Here is a 12,276-nt window from a genome sequence, read left to right on the forward strand (position 1 = left end):
CGGCCAGGCCACCGGCACAAGGCTTCATGCGCCAGGGCGACCGTGCCTGAAGTCGCCAAAGGTAGTGCAATCTCCTGCGTATGTGCGCCCACGACAAACAGATAGTTCTGGATGGGAACCGGGAGGCAAGGACTTCACGGATGTAATATCAGGAGCAATGTTGCCCGCTAGTAGGGCGTTTCCGTCAATCCCCCCTCACTGGCACAGGGGCCCCTCACCTCCCGCTGCTTCATGAAGCCGTGGTCTTTGGCCTCCGTAAATGTATGTAATGTCTTAGCGGGCATGGGCCCGCGCGTAACACAGAGACCGGCTTCCCGTCCACCGGGAGTGTCAGATAACCTGGGGCCAATTCCTCCACACCCCACGTGCCGGCTCCCTGCCTAGCGCAGCTCGGAGAGTGTCTCCGGCTGCAACGGGAAGCCACGTAGCAGGATGTCACCGCCGTGTCTAGTGGCGTCTCTGCCGCAAATTCCAGGGTGTGGGGGCCACAGAAGAGTAGCGGGTATCGTACCTGAGGGGGGCTCAACGTCTCCTCGTCTTCACGGCCGAACAGCTCTCAGTCCGCAGCTGCTCAGCGTGCGTGCGAGTTAGGTGCGGGCCGTTGACAATGGCCCCGCCCCCACTCGGCCTCCTCCTCGCCAGAGTCCACGGCTCTGCGTTGCCTCTGCCTGGAACTCCGAGCCGGATCGCGCTCCCAACACCAGTCGGGCCAAATTCAGAGCGGTGTAACTTCGGCGCTAGAGACTGATTTCCACCAGGATTTGGAGACATTGGGGACCAGACCTCGGCTCGTCTACACAGCCATTTGTGGGTGTTTAGGTGGCTCCAAAACAGATGTTTTCTGGACGGATCTTGCACTGGAGCAGGAGCTCAGGATTCAGGCGGCCATCTTCGTCGTGCTCAACAGCGCCCCCAACTTGGTCTTATTTTGATTTATAGAGCCTACATACTAAGCACCAATCTGGTTTCTGCTCAGACTTTTCAACTGTAAGTGCTATTCTTTCTGTTTCAAATTCAATACTACATGCCTATTATCTTAAATGCTCAGCTTTTCTGGTTTTAATGAATTAATCTTGTATTATGCACTTCATAACAGAGACCTGTCTCCAAGCATGGGATCAAGATTTGAACCTGTATTTCTCTGTGTTGGCTTGCTTCCAAGACAAACACGTTGCCCTGAGCTATCCTCTTGGCCCTTTTACTTGATCTTAATGGATCCTTTGACACAGTTTACCATCCCACACTACTTTCTATGCTTTAATCTTTGGCCTTTTTTTATGTCGTCCTTTAGTGGGTCTCTTCTTATCTTTCTGGCCATTCATTTGCTTTTTCAGGGAAGGGCTCTGTCTCTCAGCTGTACCCTCTTTCCTATTGTGTTCCACAGGGTTCCATTCTAGGCCAGCTCTTATTTTAGGTCAATATCTCACTGTTGATCTCTTTGAAATCAGGTCATGGGATTCAGGTTCATTTATATGCTGTGAACACGTAGATCTTTATTTCTTTTCCCTGTTTTGATGACTATTCATCAGAGACTTTCCTGATGTCTTCTACTAGTACATCATGGGTGTCCTCTCGGTTCATCGGTCTTAATCCAAAAAACCCTATACTTTTTCCTGCCTCCATTTCAATCCATTTCCCTCCACTGACTGCTTATCCCCACTTCAGATTCTGGTTTGTTATCAAGTGCGTTATCATGGCTTTATTTTTGACACCTCCTTCTTGCTTCAACCTCATATTTATGCTGTAGCCCAATTCTTTCATTTTCATCTTTTTAACATAAGGGAAATATTCCATTTACTAACTTTTGCTTCTACTATTACAGGCCATTTTCTTATCTACTCTTAATTACTGCTGTTCTCTATATGTTTGTCTCCATAATCATCCTCTCTTTCTGTTACGTTCAATCTTGCATTCAGCAGTGAACATTGTTTTCCTTAACTTTACCATCTACTATCCCTTTCTATTTGGCTTGTCTTCATCGCCCCCCAGTGAAACGATCGAGTACCAGTTTTTAAGTTTAGTTTTCAAACGTATTCAAGCATTGGCCCCAATTTTCTTTGTTCCTTGATTTAGCCCTATTCCCTCCATACTACTTTATTCTGCCTCTCAATGTCTTGCACCACCACCCTGTGCACACCCCCGTTTTTGTTCTTTCCTACTTGGCCCCTAAATTATAGGATTCTTTACCTTTCGATGTTCGTTCCTGTTCCACTTTCAATCCGTTCAAGAACTTCTTAAATATAATTTATTACAGACTGCGTTTTCTTAGACTATTCCCCTGTTAAAAGTATTTGGTGTGTGACGTTTTCTTGGTTCATGCTCTTACCTTTTTCATTATTTGTGTACCATTAATTTCTTTGTCCAGCACTTTGGATAAAAGTGCTACTTGTTCATTGAATAAAAGTGCCACATAAGCTCCCTAATAAAAAAATAAATAAACCTTGAAGGCTTCATACCCCAGCTGACCATCTGTGCCAGGTCCATTGGGTTCTACATCAAGAAGACCTCTCTCTTTCAAAGAGCATGTAGCGCGGACGACACAAATGGCTTGGTACCAACTTTCCCTCCTGCAAAAAATTCCAGCAAACTGCTTCAGATCTGCTGTCCAAGCCTTGATCCTCTCCTACCTTGGTGGTGGCAGTGCTTTCCTGGAAGGCCTTCTGGCAACTACTCTGGCACCTGTGTCAAAGGCCTCTACAAATGTAACCACATCACCCTGCCACTCATCGAACTGCGCTGGCTTCCACTGCAAGCATGTAGTGCCTTCAAGCCCTGTTGCATCATTTATAAGGATGTGTGTTTCCCTCAAGTCCGCATGCTACCTTGGTGAGAAGTTCAGCTTCTCTTGAGGTCTAAAATTCACTAGAAGTAAAGATATGTGCCACCTTTAATTCCTACAGTGCAGAAAGGAATGAACCAGAAAACAGACCTTCTCTGTCCATGCCCCCAGGCTCTGGAACCTCCTCTCTTCTACATTTCAGAAAGTAACTCAAGACCATACTTGTCATGGTACCACAAAAAAGAGGATTTATAGGCTACCGTTACACACTGTTACAGATGTATCATTAGCTGTCTAGTTTATTTTGATATGGCAGCCGTCACATTCCCTTCCCAAGATGGAAGCATATCGTTTTGGTCACGGAGGCTTTAGCTGCACGTAGTAACGCTTCAGTCGGCCTGCAGCTTGACACTGTCTGTTCCCATAATTTTCCTTCTTCCCTGATCCCAGTAAGTTCCTTCCCCTTTACTGTCCTGCTCTATTTCCATACTTTTCATTTGTTTCCCTTCCTGGACTCCTTGACTGTTTCTTGTTTCTACACTCCAATTCGAGAGAGAGGGAGAGAGGGAGAGAGGGAGAGAGGGAGAGAGGGAGAGAGGGAGAGAGAGGGAGAGAGGGGGAGAGAGAGAGAGAGAGAGAGAGAGAGAGAGAGAGAGAGAGAGAGAGAGAATGAAAATATATATATATCAACATCAATTGGGTTGTTCTTTCCAACAGCGTTTTCCCCAAATCAGACCTCCTGCCACTTGAGTACTGGGGGGGGGGGGGTTCGGTTACCTTGTTATGTCAGGTGGCAGGCTGGCTTCTTAGGGATAGGCCCACCTCTTCACATTGAGACGTTGTTCGAAATCTTGGGCAAGATCAGCCCCTATTGGCAATACTACTCTTCAAGAAATGGCTCCTCTGCAACACTTTCATCCACACACGCTCTTAGTGATGGCTCGGTGAGAAGTGAGCCTGCGGCAGAGATGTTCTTGTATTATCGAAACATAGGTTACCAAATCCTGCCTCAGACTCTGTCATGTTACCAAAACTAGTCCCTTGGAATTGAGTAAAGGTGAGATTACCAACGAACATGGCTATATTTTTTTTTTTACCCAAAATGCCCCAATGTGTGGCAGCAGAAATATTTCTCCCAACATTAGAGATTTTATTGTGTACTAAAAGCAAGGATATACATGTTTACATTTTAGAAACATTGGACCAAATATATGTAGAAGTGAAACAAATAAGTAAAATAAACATGCACTTGCCAATTAAAGATCTGAAAATCACCACTGGCTCTGCCCAATAGTCGGTTGAGAACCATGGAGGACTCAGCATTCCTATATATTTTTGTCTAGTGTCTTTTGCCTTGCCCCAAAACACCACAAACATCCCACCCACAAAAGAAAAGAACAATACTATCTATTAATGAAAAGGCACTTTTCAAATGCCTCATCCCCGCTCAGTACCAGGCAGAAAGCATTGAGCATCCCAAAGGTTTGTATTCAGTAGCACTTCAGCAGTCAGCAGGGTGTTCATTGATGTTATCACTTCTTTTGTGTTTCAGTGCCTTGCTGACGCCAGAAGGCTACAGATGGGCAGGCCCCAAAGGAACATTTGAAAGTAAAAGTTGACACATCCAAGTCTCCCCTCACAGAGATTGCATACATGCATACTATACTTCTGGGCTAGTCTTAGTTACTTGGGGCCTGTCCAACAAGCAACGCCTATGAATGCACAAAAATACTAACTGTGCTCTTATTGAACAGTTAATTTTCTCATAATGTATTCCTTTCATGGTTCACACAAACATTTTCCATAGACAGCCAAGAAAAGGAATGCAATAAAGACTGGATATGCGTATTTGAAAATGTGTTTTTAATTTTCTAAGTGTTTTTCTTGTATGCATAACTTTATTAAAAAAGGCAACGATTCTGCTATGTATTCAGCTCCAGACGAATACTTGTAAAACTATTTGGTATTCAGCCAAGAAAGGTCTGTAGCTACAAAAATGCCACCTGTGTGTCGATCTCTTATTACTGCACCCTCACAGCAGTGCGCAATTATCGCACCCAAAGCCTGGCATCAAAGGCAAAGTTCTCGAGCATCTTAACTGTAGCTATATAGATGTGGTATCGGCTTGTGCAATAGTGCTAAGCTACTACTTGGGACAAGCTATCAATATATGTACTGTTTTTATTACCTCGTAGTTTAATTGGGAGGCGTAATTTAATTTAATAATCCATTAATATGTAAATAGCTGATGATGCCTCTACGCATGTGGGTATTTTGCAAGTTTTTGCACTTTATGAGGCGTTGGACAGTTTAAATTTTAAGACTCAAGGTAAACTACTATCTTATGAAGTATTTTCGTTTTATGCTTAAATAGGAATGTTTTTAGATGCGAGCAATAATGTTATGCCGTTTTTTAACAAGTATATAACAGTTACTGAGTTTTGTGAATTATCTAAATTGTATGCTCTTGTGGTTCTATAACATCTTCTAAAAAATAAAGTAGATTGAATTGTAACTTTACGTCTTGAGTTTGTGGAAGATTGGACCTGATTCAGCCCACGTAAGTTTAAGGATGACGAACTAAAAAAGAAAAATCAAATATTAGAGGTTGTGTTTAATAAATAGAAGCAAGCATTCCAGAGAGCACAACAGTATGCTGTGCTGTGCACCCCCTTTGGTGTATTATGTGTAAGTATTGAAAGTGAAAGTGCCAAAGGTATCCTATTAGTTACCGCTGCCTTGAGCTTATTACTATGGTCTGTTCGTTTAGCAGGTATATTGCTATTTACTGACCCTGCCAAGAGGGGATGGGGATTCCCCTCATCCTGGAGTGGTTAGCCTACCAGGGTGGGAGCCAGTCCTACCGCATAGCGGTAATGTGGCGGTTGGGAGGGCCCAATCGATGTCTCTTCACAATGCCAATGTGCCTGTGCACGGTGCCACCGTCAATTCCCCAAAACTGATTCCCATAACGCTGGATAGTTTTCTCCATCTTTTCCAGGAAACTACATTTCCCAGCTTAACCGGCGGTAGAAACTCGAGAGAGCAGCAGAAACGAAGCTCCACTGAGTTACCGGTACCTACGCACCTAAACCAGCAATGGCCAGAAGCAAATTCACTATGGGACACAGTGCCCCAGATTAAAGCAGAGGCCAGCACGTACACAACACTCTCCAAAGACCTTACGCTCACCTGTGACAGCCGCAAAATTGCTCCCCAGCAAAGCTGATGGGCTGACAGGCCTGCAAGGCCGTCACGTGAACTGGGACTTAACGCCATTACTCACCACTGCAGGCTTTCTTTGGAAAACCACGGCAGACTCACACTTGAGAAAGCGGCTGGGCATAGATCCCTTTTTACGTCTTTTCTGATTGTACCACGTCCCAGAAAGGGAGAACACAGAAAGATTGGCCAGGAGGAACCCGTGGGAAAGGATGACTAGTGAGGGGAAAGGATGAGGATAAAAGGTGCTTTAGGAAGAAGGAGGTTTGAGTTGTTGTGTGAGATCTGAGGAGGCAGAGACAGACCAAGAGACCAAGCTGAGAAGAACAGTGCAGAGGAGCATGGAGGAGGACTATTCAGGCAGTGTGCCAAGTGAGGTATTGGTTTGTGAGAGGAATCAATACTTGAAGTGAATGAGTGTGTGGTTGAGTGGAGTGGAGTGGTAGTTGAGAGTGGAGATGGAGAGTGAGAAGGTGACTGAAATGGTGAACGAGAGAGTGGCTGAATAAGCTGTTATAGCTGGAGTAGTAACAGTGTTGGGGAGAGTAGTAGTGATGTAGAGAGGGGAGAGTAGTAGTACTGGTGTGGAGAGGGGCAAGTACTAGTAGTGAGCATGGTAGTATTAGTAGTGGAGTAGTGGTGAGTAAGATTGGACAGTGGAGGTAAGCATTAGAGATAGAAAGGGAGAGAGGAACATCGGAGGGACAGAAGAGTGAGTTTTAAGGAGAGAGCGAGGAGACGGTCAGGGGAGTAGGGGAAAGGGGGAGTAGGAGACAAGAGTGAGTAATGTATATAGTATGAGGAGTATCAGAGTGCATAAGGACCTGAGTGGGTGAAGGTCTGAGTATCTCAAAGGGACAAACCTTGAATTATACCATGGGAAAGTTAGGTTGGAACACCTAGATAGTTTCCTGAAGAAGCTCAGGTAGATGAGACGTTTGCTTTTAGGACATCACAAGAAGGCAGACTTCTTGTAGATAGAAGGGGTTACTGACTTCTTGTAGATAAACAGGGTTACTGATTTCTAGCATCAGCGTGTCAGAGAGAGAGACAGAGAGGGAGAGAGAGAGAGAGAGAGATGGAGATAGAGAGAGAGGGGCAGCCTCCAGAGCCTGTTTCCATCAAAATCAGAATAACCCTTGAACTGTCTCTGGGAGTTGGTGTGTTATTGAGGCCATTCTGTGACAAATATATGTGTAGCGGGAACGTTGTAATGGTAATCCTCTGTAGACTACCTCAAAAACCGAAAAGTAAAATGCTTTACTCGAGTATCAGAATTGATGATCTCTTTGACTACCAAGATAATTTAGAGAAAAGCATTGATGCCCTGATGAATATTTAAATTCCAATTGTAATCTAGGGGAAAATTGAAGGTCGGTCTGCATAAACCCGGTTACCATGCACAAACTGTGATATTTGTAACCATGGGAGGACTAGTCCGACTTAGAATAAGACATAAATGTTTTCAATACTTCCACTATATTGCACTGTGATGCACAAAGGGTGGGTTGAGTAAAATGTTACATTTTCCACCGCCCTGCTGCACCACAACCCTCACTTTTGGTTTATTTTCACTTTTCTAGCAGACTCTGTTGTGCCTCAATGTGTGTTTATAGATTGGATTAAGGCAATACTTAATTTCTATTTAACTCATGAGCATGCTGTGACAGTGTCACAGACTTAACCCTGTCAGTATCAGTCCCTAACTCCCACACCCATGTGTGCCATGAATGTGATGAATGGTACAGTTTTCTATGACACAAAGCCTTCCATTACTGGTTCTGGCTGAAGTTCTCTCTTGTCTTGTGTAGGGCCATAAAAGGCAGCATGCACTACAAAGGCAGCGAAACAACCAGACGAACGGAGAAGCAAACATGCTGCACCTAACACCGACTATTATTCTTCCCCCACAACCAAACCGCTCCTAGCACACCAGAGAGACACGCTGTAGCGAAAGGAAATCAAACTTCCAGACCCCAGCATGCCAGGAATATAGTAGGGAATGAATCAAAGACTGTTACTAGACCCATGCAGGGGGCTGGGCCTAAAGGGTTTTTAAAGCCTATAGCCTGTGAAACGAGCCCCCAGACAGGTCAGGAGGAGCTCTGGAGCCACTGGATGGGCAGTAGCATTAAGAAAAACAGAGTATATAAAGCAAGTGAATAGAATGAACACTGTGGGTTTCTAAGGATGTGGTTGGAAGGAGTGGAGGTGACCTAGAGACCAGGCAGGTCTCTGATGTCAGAGCAGAGTGCTGAGAAGCTGGTGGCAGAGATTGGTGTAAAAGTGAAGGTGAGGTATTGGCTATGAACGAGTGGTACCATTTGGTTAGTTTGAATATGTGAATCGGAGGGAAAGATGTGAGAGAGGTCAGGTGACTGGAGTGAGATAGCAGGTGAGAGGGGGAGTGAGAGTAGATCAGCAGGAATAGTTCAAGGGAAAGGAGAGAACTGGAGCAGCTGAGGGAGACTGGACCAAGGTGTTTTGGCTTGGCACACTTGAACCAACAGACCCGATTTGTGAAACTGGAGAGGTACGTGTCAGGCCAGGGCACTGTTGCAGAATTTCAGGAGGGAGAAAGGTGTATAAGGCTCTGATCTGTAGGTGTTCATCCATAGCCAGCAAACTTTTAGACATTAGGGGTTACGATCTGTAGTGACCATCTTCGGGATTAGGGAGGTCTGTACTACGGTGAAGGGAGCCCATGGGAATTTGTTAGAGAGAGCGATAGAAGTGGCCAATAATTGGACTCACTTAAAATCCTAAATGAAAAACCTTAAACTATCTTCGAGACTTTGTGTGTTATTGAGGCCATCTAAGCGCAGAGTGTAGTAAAAAAGATTGCTATCTTGCAAGACTTCTAGCAAAGGTCTTTTGTGCCCATGTGACTGGCAAAACCAGTTGTGCCCTGGTACATACAAAGGATTGCTCAGAGTGCGGATGGCAACACGAGGAGAGGGCTCCCTATGCCACTTGGTGGGAATCATTCAAGGAGCACTCGTGTGACACTGTAACCAGAAATAGATATTAAAGAGGACTAAATGTGAATGAAGGGTTGTATTGTGTTTGCAGTGGATGCAATATTATCAGGACCGAATGTCTAGCAAGAGTTTTCAGAATCTTCTTAAGCCTCATATCTGTCAGTTGACTATGGGCCTATAGAGGTAGGTAGGTCTGTAGGACGGGTCAGGTGGTTGCAGTCAGTTCCTGATTGAAGTAGGACGCTGTGATTTCTTGTCTTGCAGGACAGCAGTAAAGCTGTCTCTGTTTGTCATCATCTGAAACGGATGCGTAAGGCTGTTTTTTCGACATGCCCCAACGTCAGGCATTCCTAATGTTATCTGGCTTGATAGTACGTGTCCATAGGTCCTCTAATCATTGCATTACCAACTCTGGAGGTGTGATATCTGGCATACATTAGCCATAGCATCTGCTGCACAAGTGCCATTACGTGAGCTACCTCTTCTAGATAACAGCCTTTCCATGTATCCAGGGAGCAGATGAAAGCATGTCTGCTTCCTCCCAATTTTCACACCTCACTGACAACCTTATAGTGTGGGGTCACTGGTGGTTCTCTAAGCTGGCCCAGGATTGGTCCTTCCCTTGAATGGCTAGTTTTCTGTTTTCTGATTACTTTTTGTCACGTATGACGTTTTGTTTGAAACATTGTATTATTGTTTCTTTTTAAATATTGTTTAGCTTTTAATTGGATGTCAGATAGTAGAACAGTCCTCTACAATCCTTTAAAAAGGGCCAGGCCATCTGCATCATTTTAGATCTGAAAAGAGTGTGGACTTGGGCCCCACACTGCCGCTTGATGTTCTGTGGACCAGCAGAGCCTGCAGTTTCAGACACTCGTACAGTGTATTCCTACTTTTCTCAAAGAGGAATGTATTGCTGCGCTCGAAGTTCCATGAACTACCATAGTTCACCTTTCTTTTTATATACTGTTGTGTTAAGAGACGTGGGTAGTGTTTTCTTTGCAATAGGCATTCACTACACACTGGCTCTTAAAATTATTGCTGCCTTATATTCTAAAAAGCATCTACAGTTATCATGGTCCACACTATTAGTATCTGGCCATTTTGGGGCATGCTGGGACCTGTTGCAGGCATCAACAGATTTGTATACGCAGAGAAAATAATTTGCCCCTGAGGGGAGGCTGACCCCAAGGAATTTCGTTCCATCCACCCTGTCGGTTGCTCATTGAGTAGCGGTCAGCCTAAAACTGTCCCTTATGGCTCTGCTCCCATATTAAAAGATTAGGTGTTTCTCCACCACACCACAGCATCCACTTCCTAAAGGTTTGCCCAAGCCTAGGCATCTAGCAGTGATAATAATTGTTCAGCTCAAAGTATCCAATATCCCAAAATCATGGTGGGTGTTATACTTGCTTTCTCTTCTTCATTACAACATTTTATTGAAATTTTAACTTAAGGCACTACAACAGACATTACGTATATTCCAGAATACATTACATCACATACTAGTATAGAGGCTTGGTTGTTTATTGATGGGGGGGGGGTTGGCTCTGAGCTGGCGGCGACTTAGTCCAGGGAGAGAGGAGAGGGGGATGATAGCGTGCCGCTGTAGTGTCTCGCAGTCTCTCGAATCATCCCAGCCAGCGGGTAAGTGGGTGTCTACGGGAGAGGGTTGGGAACTGTGCTGCAAAGTCCATAAACAGGGCACAAGTGTTCTGAAAGTAGTTTAGATTCCTATACTTGCTTTTTAAACTCTTTCTTTAAATTCAGAGTTTGGCTTGCTCAAAGAGTACCTTAGGCTGTCCAACACAGTTATTTAATAAAGCAAAACAATCACCCCTACCTTACCCACAATGCTGTTCTTTGGGGTTCTTCCCAACATACTGTGCATGAAGGACTTTAGCTCTTGTTTTGTTTTTTCGGTTGGAAAAGTTGTGAGACATGGGTGAAAGATATTGGTGTACATATTTGAGGTCGATGGCTCCATGTACATGCACAATGTCCCCGGACTGAGACAAGGTTTGTTTTGGTCATTTGCACTTTTTTCTGATCAGACACCAGCACCAACCTTCAGTATTAACATAAGATCCAAACATTTTTCTGAATAAATCTGTTTTCTGATTCACTGTAATTGAGATAGCTATTTCTGTCATCATTATTTATTATGCATTGTGTGAAGATATTAACCAATTGTGGTGTTCTTTTTGTAGTTTGATTTACAAAAGGAGAAAGCTCCTGTTGTAATAGTTGTCTCCACAACTGGCACAGGAGACCCACCAGACCCAGCAGGAAAGTTTGTGAAGGAGATCCATTGCCGCTCTCTTCCCGTCAGCCATTTTGCACATTTGCGATATGGTTTACTAGGTAAGCATACTTCTCACTGAGAATTTGGGTGTAATGATTGGGTCAGGAGAAGAACCCATCCATGTGCATGTTCATTTCTAGTTTAGATGCACCCAAGAGAGAAACTATGCTCATGCCTGGTGGGCTATCACTTATTGATGCAACCTATGAACACAATACATTTGTGCAACTCAGATTTTACATATTTTCGTCGTATAAAGAAACCTTAAATGTAATGTTACAGAATTTTAGGTGGATTTTGGATCACCTTAACTGCACGTTTCTCTTTCTGTGTAAATGTCCTCCTCAGTCTTTTAAACAAGATAACATTTGAACAGTCTACTTCGAGGATCCGTATTCTTGTGAGGTGCACACTGTTGGCTTCACTGATTTTTGCTGCCATGAAAGAGAAACTACTTCACTCAGTGGAATTGTGTCACAACTTGGCTCCTGCCTTATTTCCTTTTTTGTCTTTTTCTGCTATGGCAGTGACTAGTAATTAGCAATGTCTATTGCACGGTTGTGTTTTTATATGGCATGTTTTAGCTCAGGGTACATCTCATGGTGCATCCCTGTCACAAGGCCTGAGGGAACACACAACTATTGACAATGGAATAAAGGTGAAGGGTTTTATTGATTTGTTTCAGTATGGCTGTACCATAAAGGTTCTTGGAAAAACCTAGTCCTTGTAAGAGGGATTATATATGACAGAACGACAAATGAGGCATGCGGAAAGTTCTAGACAGAACGGTTTCTGCTTAGTGATTTCTAGAGCTCAATTCTTTCCTTTTCTTCTGGGAACCACAATGCCTTGCCACTTCTCTTGGGATTTTAGGACTTCCTCCCTTTGCTTACTGTCTCAAAATACATGATATGGTATAATAGGTTATGTATAACGTGCATAATACCCAGAGGTTTCAAAGCGCGGATCCGGGGATCAAAGCAGTGTTG

The 12,276-nt window shown here is 44.1% G+C and overlaps 1 protein-coding gene across 1 annotated transcript in view; it reads left to right on the forward strand.

Annotated features, from left to right (window-relative positions):
• MTRR (5-methyltetrahydrofolate-homocysteine methyltransferase reductase) overlaps positions 1 to 12,276 on the forward strand; it is a 983,610-nt gene that overhangs the window by 304,605 nt on the left and 666,729 nt on the right. Inside the window, exon 3 of the mRNA XM_069613725.1 lies at positions 11,193 to 11,346. Coding sequence (XP_069469826.1) covers positions 11,193 to 11,346 — 154 coding nt within the window. The remainder of the gene's footprint in view (positions 1 to 11,192; positions 11,347 to 12,276) is intronic.

Source organism: Ambystoma mexicanum, chromosome 5p (genome assembly GCF_040938575.1).
Source record: "Ambystoma mexicanum isolate Mex_15411 chromosome 5p, UKY_AmexF1_1, whole genome shotgun sequence".
Lineage (NCBI taxonomy): Eukaryota > Metazoa > Chordata > Amphibia > Caudata > Ambystomatidae > Ambystoma > Ambystoma mexicanum.